The sequence below is a fragment of the Podarcis erhardii genome (genome assembly GCF_964252035.2).
Source record: "Podarcis erhardii genome assembly, chromosome: 9".
In the NCBI taxonomy this organism is placed as follows: Eukaryota; Metazoa; Chordata; class Lepidosauria; order Squamata; family Lacertidae; genus Podarcis; species Podarcis erhardii.
Genome location: NC_138512.1, coordinates 54,863,033 through 54,884,156, shown reverse-complemented (window position 1 = coordinate 54,884,156; position 21,124 = coordinate 54,863,033). Strand labels below are relative to the sequence as shown.

General features: G+C 39.5%; 1 protein-coding gene and 1 long non-coding RNA gene across 6 annotated transcripts in view; one reads left to right on the top strand and one right to left on the bottom strand.

The window, feature by feature from the left end:
* Positions 1–21,124, bottom strand: part of ZGRF1 (zinc finger GRF-type containing 1) — a 30,312-nt gene that overhangs the window by 3,270 nt on the left and 5,918 nt on the right. For 2 of the 5 annotated variants that reach the window (XM_081876603.1, XM_081876604.1), the window contains exons 7-24: positions 20,536–20,615; positions 19,801–19,899; positions 18,990–19,175; positions 18,161–18,296; positions 16,367–17,019; positions 15,318–15,450; positions 12,758–12,936; positions 12,004–12,191; positions 11,308–11,447; positions 9,639–9,785; positions 8,302–8,416; positions 7,263–7,513; positions 6,353–6,512; positions 5,688–5,765; positions 4,092–4,239; positions 2,423–2,550; positions 813–936; positions 267–443 (exon numbers count right to left, since the gene is read on the bottom strand). In XM_081876603.1, coding sequence (XP_081732729.1) covers positions 267–443; positions 813–936; positions 2,423–2,550; positions 4,092–4,239; positions 5,688–5,765; positions 6,353–6,512; positions 7,263–7,513; positions 8,302–8,416; positions 9,639–9,785; positions 11,308–11,447; positions 12,004–12,191; positions 12,758–12,936; positions 15,318–15,450; positions 16,367–17,019; positions 18,161–18,296; positions 18,990–19,175; positions 19,801–19,899; positions 20,536–20,615 — 3,122 coding nt within the window. The remainder of the gene's footprint in view (positions 1–266; positions 444–812; positions 937–2,422; positions 2,551–4,091; positions 4,240–5,687; positions 5,766–6,352; positions 6,513–7,262; positions 7,514–8,301; positions 8,417–9,638; positions 9,786–11,307; positions 11,448–12,003; positions 12,192–12,757; positions 12,937–15,317; positions 15,451–16,366; positions 17,020–18,160; positions 18,297–18,989; positions 19,176–19,800; positions 19,900–20,535; positions 20,616–21,124) is intronic. The other 3 variants (XM_081876605.1, XM_081876606.1, XM_081876607.1) reach the window with 3 other exon arrangements.
* LOC309350479 lies at positions 2,560–4,117 on the top strand. Its single transcript, XR_014160420.1, has 3 exons — positions 2,560–2,669; positions 2,897–2,966; positions 4,015–4,117. It is a non-coding gene; the product is annotated as an uncharacterized lncRNA (long non-coding RNA).

The following is a 21,124-nucleotide window of genomic DNA, read 5'->3' as shown; positions in this document are numbered from 1 at the left end:
TAGTCACGAAGGCTTTATGGAAGCTTTAGGTTCGGAGGCTCTATGCCACAAATGCCAGCTACTGAAATGCAGCAACAGTGGGGGTTATTGTCCTCTTCTTCTATCGCTACATAAACTCTGTATTGCACCTTCAAAAACAAGCAAGTTTCAAATCCAAAACTGATGCCTTGGTTTGTAACCAACTTGTCCCAAATAATCCAACACGTCTTTGGCAATAATAAAGCATGCTATAATCTTAACAGTTTAAACATAAATATATCATGTACCTGCTCTAAGCCATTGACGTTATAGAAACAAAGTGTTGGCAACCAGTCAATCAGAGGGCTTCGATCTGCTTCAGAAATGCCGTCCAGCAGGCTCCCCTCATAAAACAGGTCATTGGTGATGGCAGATATAGCAGGGTGACAACGATACTGCGTCCTAAGCAATATTGGCTCATGTCCCTATGAGGGAGGGAGGGAAAGGAAGTTGCTGTCAGACTGTACATACCAGTACTAAAAACTACCTACATTTTTAGGATCATGTTATATCTTTTGGTACATTTCAGAGAGCAAAATGAGTAACAGCCATTGGGTCACAACTACAGCCAGACGTTGTGAGTTTGAGCCAGAGAAATGCCAGCAAAAGGCAGTGCACAGAAGATGACTTTTCCACACAGACCTTCCTCCTGGCAGCTCCCAGAATGGGGTTGGACATTGTGCATGGAGAAGAGGGATGTCTTCAAAATTAAGTTAAGAAAGGAAAGTTCTATCACATAATAAGGTTAGCATCATAGAAGGAGTATCTTTTTTAGAATGAATAGCAGGACATACCATCAAACAGAGTCGATCGAAGAGGGTTTGCTCCAAACCATTACTATGTGCACTTTCAGACCCTTGAATAGTGGGTGGTAGTTGCTTAGGATCTCCAACCAAAATCAGCTTTTCACACTCAAACCTATAAAAAAACAACAACACTTTTGACCATCACACATTATTTATTTTCTTTTTAAAATGTGTGTGCTGCCTTTTAGTCCTAGGTTTTAACATCAACTACACCATTGTGCAAAATGAAGTTCATTCCCTAGTGCCCTAAAACGAAATAATATAATTAAGAATGCAGTCTGTGGCTGCAACTATAGGGAATTAAGCTTTCATCTTCCTTGCAATCACAAGCCAACCTCTTTCTCCAAGTCCTGCCTTGGCCCTACTCTCTTTAGACATAGACTTGGGCTCTACCTTGCACCACAGAGAACTATTAGGCTTTTTTTCTGACCATAGCATGATTAGCGATAGCTCAACAATGAAAGAACCTCTGAAATACCTCTGAACACATGGGAAAATAATATCTGGGATACAGCAATGTCTGAGTTTCACCAGACACAGGAAGGTGAATAAAGGCATAATGGAAAGAGATAATTTTCCAAGAAATATAGATTCCACCTAAACATTAGGAAGAACTTCCTGACAGTGAGAGCTGTTCGACAGTGGAACTTGCTGCCAAGGAGTGTGGTGGAGTCTCCTTCTTTGGAGGTCTTTAAGCAGAGGCTTGACGACCATATGTCAGGAGTACTCTGATGGTGTTTCCTGCTTGGCAGGGGGTTGGACTCGATGGCCCTTGTGGTCTCTTCCAACTCTATGATTCTATGATTCTTTCTTTAACTGTGTACACGACCAAATTCAAGACCATGCTATATCAGCCACTCAATCTTCTCAGTGGAGGGGTTATGTTAAGTAATTATGCTTGAACACTGAATCTGTAAGCTTATGTCTAAAGTCAATGGATAAAACAAACATCATTAGATGCATTGCTGGATGAGTGTTTAATGGTTCTTGTATTTGTTTAAAAACCAATTACAAATTAGTTGTAAAGAAAAACAGGCAAGTTCCAGCCAAATGTAAGCTCTCTTAAGCATCATTCTATGTATCATGCATTTCAACAGAACAGACTTAAATACATGCTTAACCCTCTTAAAAATACCAGGGCTTAGGACTGCTAAAATTTGCCTGGCCTGTGACTGGTTATTTGCCTTCATGATTTCAGTAACAGATCTTTTCAACCACTTTGCATATCCCACCTGAGACTGAGTGCCAGCCCCCACTATCCTGGGTCTCCTTTCCGCGTGTGACAAAAGTATCTGAACAAACCAATATTCAAAATGGTAACATTCCTAATTCTGCATGCATACACTTAAGACAACTTACTGGAATTCAGAAAACTGGTGAAGAAGAGACCTACATACTTTATTCCAGTTACATCATTTGATATTTTTAGTGCAGACTGCAGTCATTGCTGCATAAAACCTTATGCACTGCTGCATAGAGCATTTAGTCAGTCTATTTTGACTAAACCATTTTCTCAAGATCATAAGCTTTTTAATACATACAAGAATAAGATAAGAAATTCAACCATCAATTAGTTGTAATATTAAAAGAGGAAATACCTTGCAATAGGAAGAAGAGATGCAGGTTCTGTCATCTGACTGCACTCATCGAGAATTACTATAGGGAATTTAAGATTTTTCATGCAAGAGAATGGGCAGGCAGCACAGGTAGCTCCCACTACCCTTACCTATGTTATGGGGGGAGCAAAAAGAAAAAGTCCCGTGTGTATCTTTCATATAGCCATATGCTTTGGGTTCTAATGCTTAAAACAAGTTACTCATACATCTCAAAAGTGATTGAGATACAGTGGTACCTCAGGTTACATACGCTTCAGGTTACATACTCCGCTAACCCAGAAATAGTGCTTCAGGTTAAGAACTTTGCTTCAGGATGAGAACAGAAATCGGGCTCCGGCGGTGCAGCGGCAGCAGGAGGCCCCATTAGCTAAAGTGGTGCTTCAGGTTAAGAACAGTTTCAGGTTAAGTACGGACCTCCAGAACGAATTAAGTACTTAACCCAAGGTACCACTGTAGTGGCAAGGGGAAGGGATCAAGGCTCAGTGGTAGAGGGGTCATGGCACTGTGGTTTCACAGAATCATAATTGTAGGGTTGGAAGGGACCACAAGGGTCATTGAATTCAATCCCCTGTAATGTAGGAATCTTTTTGCCCAACATAGGGCTTGAACCAATGACTCTTGAGATTAAGAGTTTCATGCTGAAACCCTGGAGAGCTGCTGCTAGTCAGAATAAACAAGACTGGGCTAGATTGACCAATGGTTTGGCACAGTATATGGCAGTGTCACGGACTGGTTGGATGCAGAAGAATGGTGGGAGGAACCAGCTGGGGAACCCCCAAGGGAAGAAGGCTCACAGCCCGGGGATTGGTGAAGGGACGACAATGAGCAGAGGGAGATGACTGGGAGGAGGAGAGGTAACAGCTGAAGAGGTAACAGGGCTTAGTGAGAAGAGAGAAGTCCGGAATCAGAGGCAGAAATGGAAGCAGAAGAGGAGAGAGGCCAAGAGGCAGAGATGGGCCAGGGTTGTGACAAGGCATGGGTGTCTCCTCTTCTTGTTGTGACAAGCTCCCCTCCCTCAATGGTCTCCCAAAACCAGCAGAGGCATGAAGTGGGAGGAGCAAAAACAGACACGCATGCAACATCTTCAATTGTTTGGGGAAAACCTTGGAGAGGAGGTGACATAGCTGGCTGGGAGGCAGGGACCTTTAGCCTCGGCAACTGCTTCATGGGAGCAAGACCTGAGTTGCTGTACTCATTAGGCCCAACACTCCTGAGCAGATCCTATTTTGCTAATAGTTACCTCCAGCTTTCTCGTGATTTACTGTCGTCTTACTCAGCTTCCTATGTTCACCTTTTGCCACAGCTATGATCCTGATCCAAATCAATAGTAGGTGTAGGGAAACTCATTCAGATCAAAGGATCTTGCTCCAGCAATAGCTCCACCAGTGCAAGATCCCCCAACTCAATTTTGGGTAATTCCCTCCTCACACTGCAGTCCCATACCCCATAGCTCCCATTGTTCAGAGCCCACCAATTTTCTGGAGAGGGTTTTGGGAGCTGGTACAACTGGGAGAAGGAGGAGAGTCAGCCCACTCACATGAGCTGCTGTCTACTCACACCACCGCTGGATACAGCCACGATTTTATTCCATCATCATTGTACAACATTAGTACAGCACGTACTTATATTTTGCCACTTAATTTTATTTCACCTGTTGCAGGAGAGCTTTGTTGGTTCCCAGCTTATGGAGTTCAATGGTCTTTCTTACAAAGATCTTTTCTGCTAGGGTTAAATCATCCTTCATCAGAGCATGCAATTCTTTCAGTTGTTCGCTTTCAGATCCTGAGCCAGCATGCAAGCTTTAAACATATTGTTCAATTGTAGATAATAATATTGAATGAAAACAATGTAGTCATAGTAAAGAAACATATGTAAAAGACACCCTTCTGTTTTCCATGTAGTTTGGTGATGAAATCTAGAAATAGGTTCCTTAAGATACTAACAAAAGACGCCATGTGCAGATCCTGTACTTTGCTTTATTTGGCAAATGATACAAAAAGGGACCAAATGTTACAATGCTCCCTCATGTTTACAGAAAACAAACAAACAAACAAAACCCACCTCCTTTGCACCCAAAATTTAGCAAGTCAGGGATTGGTTATGCCAGAAAAAAAACTTTGTATTTGCAGGGACTCTTTTATATGAAGGACCATTCAAACATTCTGTAGTGATAACAATCCAGCAAAATCTTTTTTATTTAAATATTTATAGATTTCCCTATCAACAGCTGCTTTCAGAATGACTTATAAAAACTGAAACAATTGACATAATTAAAACAAAAAATCAAGATGACAAAACAGCAGTACAGCACAGCAAGATGTAAAACTGGCAGATGATTAAAAACACACAATAAAAAAGAAGACCCTTTGGGGGAAATTTAAAAAAACTATCTGTCTGGTACAAAGACAAAGGAGAAAGGCATCAGATGAACTACTCTGAGTTGAGAATTCCAAAGATGGGGTGTCATTACCAAAAAGATACTCTCTTTCATCACCACCTGCCTTACTTCAGAGAGCTGCTTGGAAGAAAATGGAGAAGCAGCTCTGACGTTCAATGCAGTGTATGTGTGGGAATATATGGAGTAAGTACTACTCCCATTTTAAATGTCATGAAGATATAAGTCTGGTTCAGACTCCTGATAGTCCCACATGGCCACCAGTAAGAGGGCACAGGGAAGTGATTGATTAAACCTGCAGCTCTGTGTGAAGCCGATAGCTTAATCAATATGATTTTGAATACTCATGGTGCCTTGGAAAGATCACACAAATTGTGGCCACTGCTTGTATAGATAGGTTCCATGAGGCAGAACTGGTCATACAGTTGGGGTCACCACACAAACCCTGCTTGCCTAAAAGCCAACTGGTAGAAAACACAATTCAACAGGGGTCCCGTGAAGAGGGCAAACCGAGCCTCAGTCAGATTATGGTTGCAGCCATATGGATACTTATTTACCAACATCTCCAAGGAACTGAGTGGGACTTACTATCAACAACACACAATATACTAGCCTGGAAATGTCTTGCCTATGGCTAAGTGGAAGACCAACTACAGTGCCCAAGTTTTAAATGAGTAACTTACTTTGCTTCCATTGTTTCTCTCACACACGCAAAATTACAGCTGGGGAATTTGACTTAATTATTTCAAGTTTTCAGTGTGTGTGGTATTTCATTCACTTTCAAATGATATATGTCACACAAAATGTTCTATTAAATAGCAACAAACAGGCTGAAGATTTTAGGCATGTTACCTGTGAGGAAGAATTGGCTTAGCAATTTTTCTAATACTTCCCACTCTAATAAATTCTTCAAATCCAAGATCTAGGAGGCTGTGGGGGAAGGAAAAAGACACGAACTAACATTTATTATAATGAATTCTAGCACCTTTATTTTAATTTCATCTTTCCGCATTCTTTATTCTTTACCCACCAGTTTTAAAACAGGAAATGTTCATATGCAAACTTGGAGAATGCCAATGCTTTCGGAGAAAGTCTCTACCAATGGTAGCAATTCTGGTGAGGAGCCAAATGACTGCTTCAGGGACAAAGACAGACCAACCTGAAGCACTAGGAGGAGCCAGTAGAAGGACTCCCATTAGTGCAACCGGGCTTCTACTCCCGCCCTGTACACCCCCAAAATCTGCATGTAGCTTTAAAAAAATACAAGGCAATATGGACACACCATTTATACAGTGAAAAGTGGTATTCTTTTCATAACTCTACAAAAGGTTGCTTTCGAAAGTTAGTTTGGAAGTGCCTTCTATACAACATCCCTAACAAGGAAAGTGGAAGACACATTGTGCTACTTTGAAGGATCCAGGGAAGGTGGCAGAGTTTATGAGTTAACAATGTAAACAAGTTATTGAAGCAGCAAGAGAAAAACAAAACATGTCCTATGCAGAACAGTATGTACTTACCAAAGCAGTACCCTGTCCACAGCAACATTTGTGGAAGAAGAGATCAGTACTTTCCATGGCACCGACTTTTTGCCATCAGTTCCTTCACCAGTTTCAAAGATCTGTACTAAGAATAAGATAACAATGGCCAGCAAATAACTTTTTCCAGATCCAAACACACCTGTATGTAGAGAAATCAGAGATTCAGCCCAAGGAAATGCAAAATAACATACAAAATATTCTTAACCACATATGCGTAGCTGTAACTAACTAAACGAAAAGAGTAACAGGTACCACAGTTGAAAGTTCACTGACAAAATATCTGAGTGTGCTGTGATAGTGGTAAGTTGAGACTAAACTCTCCCCTAAGTTTTGTTATAACCTGCATATCACCTTTAGACGTGTGTGGAAGGAGATTAATAAAAATAATAACAACAGCAAGTACAGAATCCTTAACTTAAGGAGCATGGAATGTTTTTCTGCCATGGGGCCACCACTGATTCTGGAGTGCCCAAATTTATGCAGTAGTTTAGCTAAATCCCCACCGAGGACTGGCAGGACTTAACAGGGTGATGGGGTCACCACTGTCCTTACAGTCCTTCTGCTCACACTGGGTGGAAGGGTGGGGTAGGAGAAGTGTTGGGCCACACTGGAGCTGATGCAATGGAGCCATCAGATCTAAACTGGGTCCAATATCATCAAGCAGTAACAGTAGATCCCAGGCCAGCTCAAGCCCTCCTCCTCTCCACTGCACCCTCTTTCAGGACTTTCCATGGTATGCTGAACATGGACCCATGCTGCAGGCAGACTTGTCCACTTGTTTGGTGGTGCAATGAGGAGTTGTTGACAAAGTGAGGGTAGTCCATTAAATGTTTGAAATAAAGACAGAACTGTAGAAGCAAACTATTTAAGTTCATATAAAACCATTTACCGTGTATGATCGTTATTGGAAGGGCTTGCCATTTCCCAGTTTCTGTATCAATTCCTTGCAATGTCATCATGGCACCTATCTGAATCAGTGCCGTAGCCTGATCTTTATTCAGATGAAATTTCTGAATCATATTGTTTGCCAGATTTATAATAGTTTCTGGACTCAGGGCTCCCGTAGTTATTGTATTTGTGTTTAAGGCAGGTGGTTTAAATTTTCGCTTGTTGATTTGGCTACTTAAAGCTTTAAAAGACCTAAAAAGTACAATATAGGGTACATTAAGAGGCAAATTGTCATATAATTAAATCACACCTGTGTTAATTAAAGGATTTAAATCAGGAGAGAGTGAAAAGGCAGTATTCAACATTAGTTATACTCTGAGTAGACCCATTGAAACCAATAGATTTCAGTTATTTCAATGTGTCTAACTTTGAATATCACTAAGCTATATAGTTTTAAATGAAATTTATTTACATCACAAAATGTATGAATCTGCATCCATTTTTTAAATATATTACGATCTTTATGACTCTACATTCACACATTTCAAGTTGTTTTACTTTTTATCTAAATAGTTTGCCACCTTCTCAGTCCCCACCACCTCAAATTCAATACTTTTTTGAGGGGGGGTTGCATACATGCATATACATGAACAGTGGAAATTGTGCTCCTCTTAAAAGTGATCCTTAACAAAAACAAATAATATCATCACTTATTTTGTCTGATTTTAAATATACAGAATCTTGTAGCTATGACAATTCACCTACAGGTGCTTAAAGAAATTTTACTAAAACAAATACATTTCACTTTGGTTTTTGAAAGTTTTCTTAGTTTTCAGAAAATTGCCAGAACACAGAGAGTGCAAATATATGCTGTTAATAGTATCTGCACAGTCTTATCTTTTATATTTCCAAAGAGATATTAGTTTGCAGTGTTCATTCTATGCAGCATAAAACATTATCCTTTCCCACCTATTTCAAATGATGGTACAATCCACAGTTTATAAAAACTGAACTGAAATATAGATTGTAAAACTACCTACTTTGTTAGCAGATGCTCCATTATTGGTAAAGTGCCTGAACTGATGTTTTCCTTCATATTTCTCAAAGTTGTAAGCTCAGTGCTAGTATTGCAAACTAGCAAAGCATGAACAATCACTGAAGAAAAAGAAATGTAACAAGGAAGAAGAGTAACCAAATGTACTTGGCTACAGAAAATTAACACTTGCATGACTGTTTGTCACCTCTCCCCAAAAAGTAAATAGCAGAAGTAGGGGAACTAATCTGGATTAAGGGCCCTGGCTGGAGAAAAAGACATGGGGATTCAACCCTTTGAGACTACCACTGTGATCTCAATATAGATTCAACTCCCTGTACCTACTATTGTACTGTACTAAAAACTCCCATTCACTGCACTGTACTCCCTTTCACACCAATGTAAGCTATTCTATTTTGATAAGGTAATTATAATATGTACACTCCAAATGGAGTATGCTTTTTCACTGTTTTAAAACAAGGCTATAAATTGTTTCATGCCATCTCTGTTGCAAAACTTAAATAAATTATTTTACTTTTCTGCATTTCTCTGCCTGTTATAGCTACACTCACTACTAATATGAACCCATATTGGAGGGTTCATAAGTTGCATTGTGATGCATCAGATACTGCCCACTGAGCATCTCGGAAGCCTAACATTTTGGTTTTTGAACGCCAAAAACCCGGAAGTAAATGCTTCCATTTTCAAATGCACCTCGGAAGTCACACGGCTTCTGCTGAGTAATTTTCAATTTTCTCCATTGAATTTGCTGGCCACCCTTTGCACCTCAGTTTTCAAACATTTCGGAAGTCGAATGATCTTCCGGAACGGATTATGTTCGAAAACATAGGTACCACTGTACTTAGTCCCCGTTTCTTATATCTGTCACTATGTATTGCTGTCCATACACTTTCAGCCATGTCTGTGATCCTACAAGAAAGGCAGACAGTTGTGTTTCTACCCAATTCATTCTTACCCCATCTCCACCCCTACTTTCCTACTCTCCCCAAGCTACCAGATATCTAAGTTTAGGATTAGTTAAATAAATGAAAACATTACTCAACTTTCAAGGACCAAATATATGAATACCATTTAATAAGCTTTCAAATTAACATTATTTCACTTGTAGCATCACATCTCTATGGCGATTAAAAAATTGTTCTGGACATTTCCTTCATGCCTATTAGATCTTTCATCTTGCCATCATTTCTCTTGGGCTTTTTTCCCTTTAGCATACCAAGTTTGAGAAAATGATAATTCAGTTTCATAACATATTAAGAGTTGGCTGTATTTTGAATTTGAATCATCTGTACGAAGATGTTGATTTTTTTAAAAAAATCTTACTATCTGAGCGCCAGTTTGAGGGACTGTAACCTTTGAGAGGTACCAACTCCAATTCATTGCTAGAGGATGGTCCGAAGAAAACACTGCTTGCAATGAAAGTATCCAAGGGTTCAAAGGTCAAAGTCTTGGAAACAACCCAAAGATCATCTGTCAACACAGTAAATTAGTTTTATCAGTTGCATCAAATCACCAGCTTCTGAATGGACAAAATCAAATCTGGACTAAATCTTTCGCAACGAATAAGTTATGTCCCATCTTATTTTTTACTTCCTAGTTCTGCTTGTTCGAGAGGAGTCTTGTGTGCTTCGCCTTCTTTAAATAAACAGTGTCAGATAAATTTTGGATGCAATCCTACTGAACTAATGGGGGTTACTTCTGACTAGAAACATAGATTGTACAGTATATCTATTTTCATATTAAGTATTAGTGTATTCTCAAGATTTCTATTTAAGGTTGTAGAGCTTTCCCCCAATGTTTGTTTTAATTTTTGTTGTGTGTGGCACTTTAATATTGCACTAATGGGGGTGGGGAGTTATGACAACTGCCTACACAGGTTAATTTATAAAATAAAATTGAATTGATATGCAATTACCCACTTGTAGCAATTACCCACTTTTTAACCGATTAAGGCATAAACAAAAGGACAATTCCAGGATACCAGGATTAATTCTAACCAAGTGACAGCCTTATCAGTTATTTGATATACAGTGATACCTCGGGTTAAGTACTTAATTTGTTCCGGAGGTCCGTACTCAACCTGAAACTGTTCTTAACCTAAAGCACCACTTTAGCTAATGAGGCCTCCTGCTGCTGCCGGGCCGCCGGAAAACAATTTCTGTTCTCATCCTGGAGCAAGGTTCTTAACCTGAAGCACTATTTCTGGGTTAGCGAAGTCTGTAACCTGAAACGTATGTAACCCGAGGTACCACTGTATCTAGAATAGCGGTCCCTCCCCAACCCCTGCAAAAAAAAAGACAAAAAAAAAAAAAAAGACTGCAGCTGAAGATGTGCTTTGCTAACCGTGGATTGAAGCTACAAAATCTATTCGTAACCAAAGTATCGAGGAGCTACAAGTGGTCTTCACATATCTCACTTTTCTGATACAATCAGTAGTAAGTGTTCTCATGTATTCTCTTACATCTTATACTAAGATTAATTAGTATTACTTTCATCACAGGTGCTGTGTCATGAAATTGATATGGTATTCCTTTGAAAGCTGCATCCATCTGCGTGAGAATTATGTGTCTTTGAAAAAAGGAAACAACACTGTTCAAACTTAATTAGCAAGACATATTACCATTTAATCTTGTTTGGTCACTAGAACTAGAAAGAGGACTGCCTATACAGTCTCAGACACCACTTTCCTAAATGAGTTCATTTCACTAGACAGAAGCAACGTATAGCATAAAGGTCAGGGTGCAATGCCTTTGAACAGAAAACTATGTATGAGCTATATAAATCAGACCACACTGGAAATGGAAATCGTTTCCTCTATGCAAGTCAACACCCTGAAAATGGATATATGTATACATATACACACATATGCAGTATTTCCAAAGACAAATCTTAATGTGAATATACTTCAAAATAACTGAGGCTCCTAGGTGTGATATCAATGGTTTTAGTTACGTTTTGCCCTGTTACAGTAAGATGACAAGAGTCCACCCACCTTTGCTGTACGCAGATGAGTGCTCCTTTCGGTTCAGCTTAAGATATAATTTGCTCTTAGAATCACAATCAAGGTTCACATTTGCAATACTGTATTTCTTCAGTTTACCAAATTGTTTCCTTTGAACATCAAATGCTTTCCTATTTTAAAAAAGAGAGAAATATACTAAAAAAAAGAGAGAGAAATATACTGAATAAGACCTTATGATTTCTGTGCTGCCTTTAGATATGGCACAAATATTCAAGGTGATTTACCAGAAGACTGCAAGAGAGTAAAAAAACACACCAAATGAATTAAGTGAGCAATATCGATCAAATAACTACTAAACTCTTCATTAATATTAAGAAATGTTGATTTAAAAGCATCCAAATAGTTTCATACACTCAAGTTGTTTCAGGGAAGAATTTCCTGAACACCATGCTGCATAACAAATATTAAAGCTGAGGTAAAGTAGCTCTATGAATCTGTGCCATTGCCTTGATCTCACTGGGTCTCCACGCTAGCTGCACTGATACTCTCAGGTAATATTGGGGCTTTTTAATATATGGACACTTTTGCAAAATAATGTGAACAGGTCAAGTCGGAAGTAGCAGAGAACATTTGTGATTATTACCCTTCTCTAACAAAATATGATGTCAGACCAGTAGATCGATTTCTACTGAGCCAGGCAGTAATATTCATATTTAGTTAACATACCTCATCAGAAGCTGGCATTCTTCATAAAGGGAAACATTTTGACTCCTGAGGTAGGTTCCAATACTCTTTGTGTCGTGAAGTACAACACCAGGCCTACTTTCCTTCTGTCCAGGGTTTACATCCTCTAGCCACTTAAAAAAATTGCATCGATTACCCTTAGGAGCATCACAGGCATAGAAAAGGCGGCCCTAAAACAAAATGTAAGCCCAAAAGCTAAGTTATAGAGAACAGGCTGACCACCCTACACCAGCTCGTTAAAAGTATTAAACTTCACTTCTGAAAAAAATTGTGAAACTTAGGGAAAACTAAGCTTTTTGGACAACACCCTGGAAAAAAAACAATCACACTATTGAAAACTAACATAGCATATGCTTAGCAGCTAAATAAACAAAACCAGGAATGCAATCCATTATTACATCTAGTTGTGCCCTGAACCCATTTATTTTGAAACATGTTGCATTGAAATCAGGGGGACCTCAATCCAAATAAATTAGCATAGGAGTGGGGTACTACAGCATCTCATTATCATGATGTCCAAAAAAACCCCACTGTCATGGTAATTAATATTTTTTAATAATATTGATAAAAATGTAAGCTCATTCATTGAACACAATTATATATGCACCAATTTAGATAGTCTAACCATTCAGTTTTACAAACAATATATAAATCTATGGACTTATGTATGAAAAGACCTTCAGCATGTATTGTAATATTTCTGTAGAGTACACCTGAGATTACTCAAGAAACTTACCTTATTTCGACCTTCTTTTTTAACCATAACAAGTTTACTTGCCATCTTGTGGTTGCAGAGTGGGGCTGAATTCTCTTGTCCTTGCGCTCTTTTCACTGAGGTATAGAAGGATATATCCACTTTTTCCAGAGCTCGGTGTAGTTTTTGCGACAGCTCAAACAGCAATATGTTTAAATGTTCTTTACACAAAATAGAAACAATAAAAAGTAATTTTTTTTAAAAAAGTTCAGTGTAGTGGGGAAAACCTATTAACTGTAAAGACAACTCCTTTGTGTGTCAAATATTGTTAATTTGAGCTCCTCCAGAAATCTAACCAGTTTCTCACTGCGACTCTTTAAAGGTAATGGAATCACTTTTAAAATCTAGGCCTGTTTACTTCTTCCCCTTTCATCAATGGAAAGGTGATCATGTAAACAACAGTGAGTTTATTGCTAAAATGCACAAGTCTTTGGGAAAGGTAACTGAGAGGGTCATGGCAGGAGAGTTGCAAATATTCTTGAATGAAACAGATTATTTTGACCCACTTCAATCTTGGTTCCTGTCTGGTTCTAGAGCTGAATCAGCCTTGGTCACCCTAATGGATGATCTTTATCAATTTATTCTTACTTGACTTCTCAATGACTTTTGATACATAATCTCTCAGCAGCTTTTGATTGCATTGACCATGGTATCCTCCTGAACCAGTTCTGTATTGGGAATAGTTTTACAGTGGTTCTAATTCTATCTTGGCAATCAGTTTCAGGTTGGATGACATTTTTCAACCCCATGGCACTTATGCTGCAGGATACTGCAAGATACCATCTTAACCCCAACGCTCTTCTATATGAAACTGTTGGGAGCAGTTATTAGATTTGCAGAGAGGTGTCCTCGAACACTGATAACTGGTTCTTTGTCTGACTGAGAAGAGTCCCTGAAAGTCCTGGATCAGTATTGGGAGTGCTCCTGGATTCATTCTGCCGCTAGAGGCCCAGCTGACCTCAGTGGGCAAGAGTGCCTTTTACCAGCTTTGACAATTAAGACTGTTAATGACAAACCTAGACAGCATCTTAAAAAGCAGAGACATCACCTTGCCAACAAAGGTCCGTATAGTTAAAGCTATGGTCTTCCCAGTAGTTATGTATGAAAGTGAGAGCTGGACCATAAAGAAGGCTGATCGCCGAAGAATTGATGCTTTTGAATTATGGTGCTGGAGGAGACTCTTGAGAGTCCCATGGACTGCAAGAAGATCAAACCTATCCATTCTAAAGGAAATCAGCCCTGAGTGCTCACTGGAAGGACAGATCCTGAAGCTGAGGCTCCAATACTTTGGTCACATCATGAGAAGAAAAGACTCCCTGGGAAAGACCCTGATGTTGGGAAAGATGGAGGGCACAAGGAGAAGGGGATGACAGAGGACGAGATGGTTGGACAGTGTTCTCGAAGCTACGAACATGAGTTTGACCAAACTGTGGGAGGCAGTGGAAGACAGGAGTGCCTGGCGTGCTCTGGTCCATGGGGTCACGAAGAGTTGGACACGGCTAAACGACTAAACAACAACATGGTCATCTCTGGACTGTTATAGCCTGACCATTATCTAGGCATTGCAAAGGAAGCAATTCATAAATGAAGTAAGTAAATAAATAAATAGTTACCACAAAGTGGCTCCCCAGAAATATACAACTTGCGAATTGTCTTCAGGCAGTGGCTGAAACACCCTGGAATTATTTGACCGTATAGTGATTGCTGACTTAGAAGAAGAATCAAATATGTTTTCCACAATTTTAGGTTCAATACTTCGAACAATAGCAAATGTTTTGAAGGTTTTCCAGCTCAGCAACTGCAATTCAACTACTCCCAGAACACTGGCAATGAAGCATCTAAATAAAGCCAAAGTCCTGCATTCTGCTTATCCACGGGTTTGTGGCTTTTATAATTTTTTCTCATTCGTACTTCATATGTAACATACTGTATATTATGGGCTCCTTGCTTCAGTCATGTATCTTTTGGTATGCCATTTGTTTTTCCCAAGGAAAACTACGTATTATGCAGAGGATCCATAATTAGAATTCCTGACAGTCTTATTTGCACTTAAAAACAAATTTGTACTTAAATGTTGGGGTGAACAGCAATTATGGGAAATTTAATCCTTCTATCCATTCTAAATTGGTCCCCTAAAAGTTTGTTAATCTTGGTTGGTGTGGGTGGGGAGAGAGAGAGAAATGCAGCTTGCAAGAAACAATTTAGACTGGGAAAGTGGTATGGAACAAAACAGTTAAACATCCTCTTCTCCAGCATTGCTTCTCCATTAAAATACAGAGACCCTTTGAGTGCTTTTAACCAAAAATGAAAACAACGCACAGAACGGTGCAGATGAGATTTTCTGAGATGGTGCAATTTAGACTGCACAGGCAACCACAGAGGTGGCTGAGAATGTGGTTTTGAAGGCCAAATCCATGTGGCAACTGTTGAAAAAACTGTTATGAGGACACTCACTCAATATTTTATCTCAGATTTTGTTGCCCTCTAAGAACAACCATCAGTGAATGTACTGCAATGTGGAAATTAAAGGTGTTAGTCATACCCATCAAAGCAGAAGTAAAAACCTGCTTATAATGTGCAGGAGACTGAAACACAGCTGGGATATACATCTGTCTCTTAGGAACACTGGTAGAGTTCACCATTTCTACACTGGGAAAGAACAATTCACAGGTGTTCTGAAATATAAATAAAAGGCATGCATGTAAAATCATATTTCCTTTCCATCTGATTTAATACATGGGTAACATATATTCAGGCATATCATATTAGAATTAGAGCACTGACCACCCTCTTATTCCACACTGACATTAAATATCCCACAAACTGCAATCATGGGGATATTTATATTCATGTTTGCATTCTTACTGCCTATTTACTTCTCCATTCCATCAGCCTAACATCTACAGAGACAAGAGAAACAAAACATCCAAAGGACATGCGGTCCCCTTCATTTCTCAGAGCCACAGTGAGTGATGGGGTGAGCAAAGACTTGTTGCCATAGCTGTGGGGAAACTACTGCCATGGCAACAGGTTTTCAGCTCTCTTCAAATACATCACCACCTGCAGGATGTCTTGTGAATAGCGAAGGGGACTCTTGTGAGATTGCTCTAGTTGCAGCACTACATGACAATGCATATACAAGGGGAGACAGTCCAGTACTTTGCTGCACTGCTGAGTCAAAACACTGAGCAGGAACAAGAGTAAGAGGATGCTTGTAAGCCCCTTCTCCTACATTTCTGCAATCAAGAAAAGCAGCAACCCTAAGGACTATAATGTAGTACAAGGACATATAACTCCCACCTCCACTGGGCCACATCTGTGGGTGGTCAAGGACTTTGTAAGAGAAGCATTGTCAGGAACCTGATGTTTATAGTGAAATATTTTTTGATGTAGACAATAAAATGCAAGATCAGGGTTGATTTCCTTTATATAATATTTCAAATTGAGTCATAAATGCTATTTGAATATGTAAAAAAACCAACAAACCACTTTATAAATGAACACATGACTAAACTATGAAATATTCACAACTATTTTTGGAAGCTGCTTTGGCAAAATCTATTCCTAAGACTTTTGTGAACAGTTATATACCTTGATGTGTCTGGTTGAACTGTGGCAATTCAGCTGACCTAACACCTTTAGTCCTTCCTCCGTGGAAAAATTCTGATTTAAGTGCAGAGAAAGTTTCTGTCCTTCTGAAACAGAATCTTGGCTGCTAAAGTTTCGCTGCTGTTTACAAAGCATGCTTTTCAGCATCTGCGGATGCCCAAAGTCTGGAGGGCTTTCATTGACGGCATGACTCCAACCCTCTCCTATGTCATGCAGTGGCATTCCAAAGGCACTCTCAGCTCGGATGTCATCAGTCATGACCACTTCGCTGCTGTTTTGAGTTCTCAAGTCACTATGAGTTGTGTTTTGGTACTTCTGCCACTTGCTTTGTCTCTTTTGTTCTGATACATTAGGGAATGCAGACTGTGTGATCACCCCATGTCTTTCTTCTCCACACTTTTCATGCACAAAGGTTTCACACATGCTGTCCTCAGGCCCTAATATTTTTGACTTGCCATACATGCTTATTCCCGAGAAACCAAAGGACTGCCGGCCTCGCTCACATGTCTTTACACTGGAATAAACTAAGTCAGGAACTTCTCCATCTACAAGTAAAGTCACAACTGGAGTTCGTGCTCTAGGGGGTAGTTGGAGTATAGACATATCATCTTCTGGGCAGCTGGACTCTTCCATCTCTATGAAGAGAGTTTTAGAAAGTGTCAATATTCAAAACAATGTCTTCCCTCCAAGTTTCCTGGGTGCTCTACTCTGATTTCCTTAAATCTTGACTTTTCTACAGCAAAGATTTTGGCTGTATTTGCATTTCTTACTCAAAAGATTAAGACAAACCTAGCATAGCCAGTTAACTGAGAAAAGGTTCTTGATGTGGATAGTAATGTGTATCTTAATTACAGTGGTACCTTGGTTTCTGAACAGAATGCGTTCCAGGAATCCATTCGACTCCTGGAACCGTTCAAAAACCAAAGTGCAGCTTCTGGTTGGCTGCAGGAATGTCCAGCAGCCAATCGGAAGCTGTGCTGGACGTTCAGCTTTTGACAATCGTTCAAAACACTCACTTCCAGGTTTCAATCATTCAGGAGCCGATTTGTTTGGGAGCCAAGGCTTTCGGCTTCCAAGGTACGACTGTATTCTACCTGGGACAGCTCAGTGCTGATAGTCACACCTCAGCCAGAGCCATTCAGTGATATACAACACAAAAGAGGAAGGTTTCAGAAGGATGGGGTGGGGGAAAGGGGTCTCCTTCCTCCTTTCAGCGACTCATAAGGGACTCCTTTCCAAGCGTGGCTGAGATCCTAAACAGGAGCACTCTTGTTATGAGCTGGGGATACAACAGAACATTATGTTTTAGATTCTCACTTGTTAAACTTGTTAGCTATTTCGTACTGGAGAAAATAATTGAGGTGTGGGAGGAAACACTGGCTTGGATCCTCATCTTAATCTCAATGAAAGAAAGAAGCATCTGTTCAAAGAAGAAGAATGGAACTCACAAAATATGTCCTTCCATGAGCAGAAGGATCTCTTCCACTCATGGGGGGGGGAGGCGGAGTCCAAGTTATTTGTTCCAATAACAGTTCTAAGCCAGAAAAACAAATCCCATTGTATATAAGCTTACAATATGTACATGTAATCAAAGCAGGCTGAGAATGCTCAGAATGTACATATTATCTCATTGTAAGGCTATAAGAATCTGAGATCTATCACTCTGGTATCCAACACTTGCAAGCCAACTTTTGCACAGGGGTGCCTACTTTCCCCCCTTGCTATGTCTGCTGGCACAACCATTATTTACAACAATAACAAACAAAACATTCTTACGGAAAAAGCTTTTTGCATTGTCCATAGGTAAATCTGGAGATACCCTTGTCACTAGGAAATCGTTTTCTTCTGCTTCTATCACTGCCTTTTCACTGCTTGAATTTGGGGAAAAGTGGCAGCCAGGAGGCTGTGAAGACTGCAGAGAAACAATCGTAAAGATAAAAAATCAAGCACACCCAGCTGAATGCTCTTAGATCTTTCACATTACTTTTAATTACAAAAAACAAAAACAAAACAATGCTAATGAATGATACCCAAACATCACATGAACAGGCTTCTGGTCATGCAACAGAAATTTCACACAATGCTTTACAGAGTTTCAAGCAAAAGAAAGAAAAGAAAAGAAAAGAAAAGAAAAGAAAAGAAAAGAAAAGAAAAGAAAGCAGGGTCCTTACTCCCCAAAACAGGAGAAAATCTAAAATCAACACAGGGAAAAATAACAAAATGAAGAGAGAAACAAGCCTAGGAAATGACAGATGTGAGCAGGTACAGTTACACATAAGTGTTTTTGGCTACCCCATGAAAATTCAGACTAAACCAGGGTTTGCAGAACAGTGAATTTTGAAGAGGGATTAAAAGGTGGCACCATGTACATATTAAGGAAGATGTTTAATGCACCAGAAGGACCAAGGGAATAAAGTATATGAATGCATTTTCAAAGAAGTCATTGACAGATTTACGTCAGGAATGGGCCAACTGAGGTCCTTATTTGCAACTTTCATGTAGTCTTTTAAACCATGTTTATGATCACTTAATAAATTATTTCACATTTTTGCCATATGTTCATTGATTAAATAAACCTTTCTGTAAAAAGCATTCTACAGTTTACCTGAATAAAGCCAGGCAGCACAGGGCTGCCTAGTTCTTGGGCTGAGAAAAAACAACCATCCTTTGTAGCAAGTTCAAATTCTGTCATATCAGCCTGTGGATCCCATCTAAGATGTGAAGAGGGTACTCTCATCATTATCTCACTAGCTGCAGATCCTCTCACTTGGTACCCTTGAAATTCAACTAGCTACATATATTTAAGAGATAGATTAATAAAAGGAAATCATAGGAGAACAAAGAACTACAATTTAACACAAACCATTCGTTGCTTGGGCCTGCCAGGGTAGAAGGTGGGAGTTGGATTTTCACACATTTTTGGTACACCAGCCAGGAGCCAACAAGCCTGAGTTTTGAGTCAATCAACAGATCCATATTCCAGCCCCACCCCAGGGCTTTCTACTCATCTCTGCTGGATGAGAGAAGCCTAACAACTATTCTAGGCAAACCTCAGCCATCAACATCAGAGGTTAGGAGGACATCCTAAGAATACTTATTCATTATACCACTGAAAATTAAACTTCAATGATAAAATAAGAGATAAGATGGCAACTTTAATGCTGTCAATGAATAGTTAGTACCCAGGATCCAAAAAGCTTGTTTAGGTGTGCTGAAGAGCTTGCACAGACTGTGGAACTTTTTACTTCTTATTGCTGAACACCTGGCCCTCCAGGTCATATTACAAACTGCTGTTTAAAAATTCCAGCTTCAAAAGTAGTCTGAGAAACACAGGTCCTGAGGTGAATGAAGGCAGTGAAAGTTTTGGGGGTGCTGGCAGTGGGAGGTTTTCCAAGTCATCTCTTTGTAAGCTATACCTTCGTTTGACTGTCAGCCACTTCAAAAGGAACCTGGTCATGTAGCATGTTTAATGTAGCTGCTGTGGGCTTCTCTGCATCAGTGTTTGAGGAAGCATTCTGGAAATGATCAGAAATGGGTCAAGAGAAGGATGCACCATTCTATACTTAGCACAGTCTCATTTTGCAATGCAGTGATATAATACAACCAGCTCATTGCCTTCAGAAGGCTGAATGGCAATGCAATTTGCAATTTCTTAAAACAACAACTATATCTGAGCAAAAGCCCCACAAATCTATTTTACATTTGTGTAGGAAAAATGAATTTCCATACTGGAGTAGAGCAAATGTTCTATCTTGTCCTTTACCTACTGCAATCCTCTCCCACAAACCATCTCATCTCAAAATTTTCTTTAACACGATGATGCAGTGAGCTTATCAAATGAAATACGTTTTTTCCAATACCCACAATTTATGATGAAGATTACTATTACTTTAATTTTTATTTTTTTATTTTTATGCCCCAATGAGTGTGGAGTAGTGTTGGCAATTTTTACTCCATCTCACAAAACTTGCTGTGGAGGGCCTCTTACTCTCTGCAGCCAGTTTTCAGTTGTTCAGAGGGGGTGGCTGATAGGAACACAGAAGACGACAGTGAGGTGGAAAATACATACAAGTAGATGGGCCTTCAGCTTGTGTAATGGGATATTTACATAAAAGCTATTAGTGATGAATTAAAAAGTCCAAAAAGGTTACCATTTTAGGAGAACCAGAATGCAGGCAAGATGTTATCTGCACATCTACAGAAAGGGGAATGTCAGGAAACTGTTGTGTAGCTACAAAAGAGAGAAAAGCACAATAAGCCTCAGTTATGAAGCTAGTTCAGTGATAAAAAATTTTGAAGATCTATCTTGCACTCAAGTTGAGTGATGTTTTCAAAGTCAATGCTATTGCTTATAGGAATGCTAGGTGCTAACTACACATATTTTATTTTAGCATTATTAGCCACATCAGTGACAAACATGCTGCAAAGAAATCCACTTGTCTTGTTTTGATGTTACCGTAAACCATATCTGTTTACCATGAAGTTGCTGGACTTGGTTGTTTTGCTCCTCCCCACAAGCACATGAAAAAAACCAAACCATGATCCCTAGCTCACCATTATGTCCAAAGTGGATTGTGGTTTGCTTCACTCAAACTAGGTACTATTGGCAAGCCAATAACAAACCTTGGGTATAGTGTGGTTTGTTTGGAGCAAAACAAAACATGATCTCCCCATGGACAAGACATTTCCTTAGGAATGCTCAGTGGAGGGATGATGGGAGTTGGAAGTTCAACAAGATCT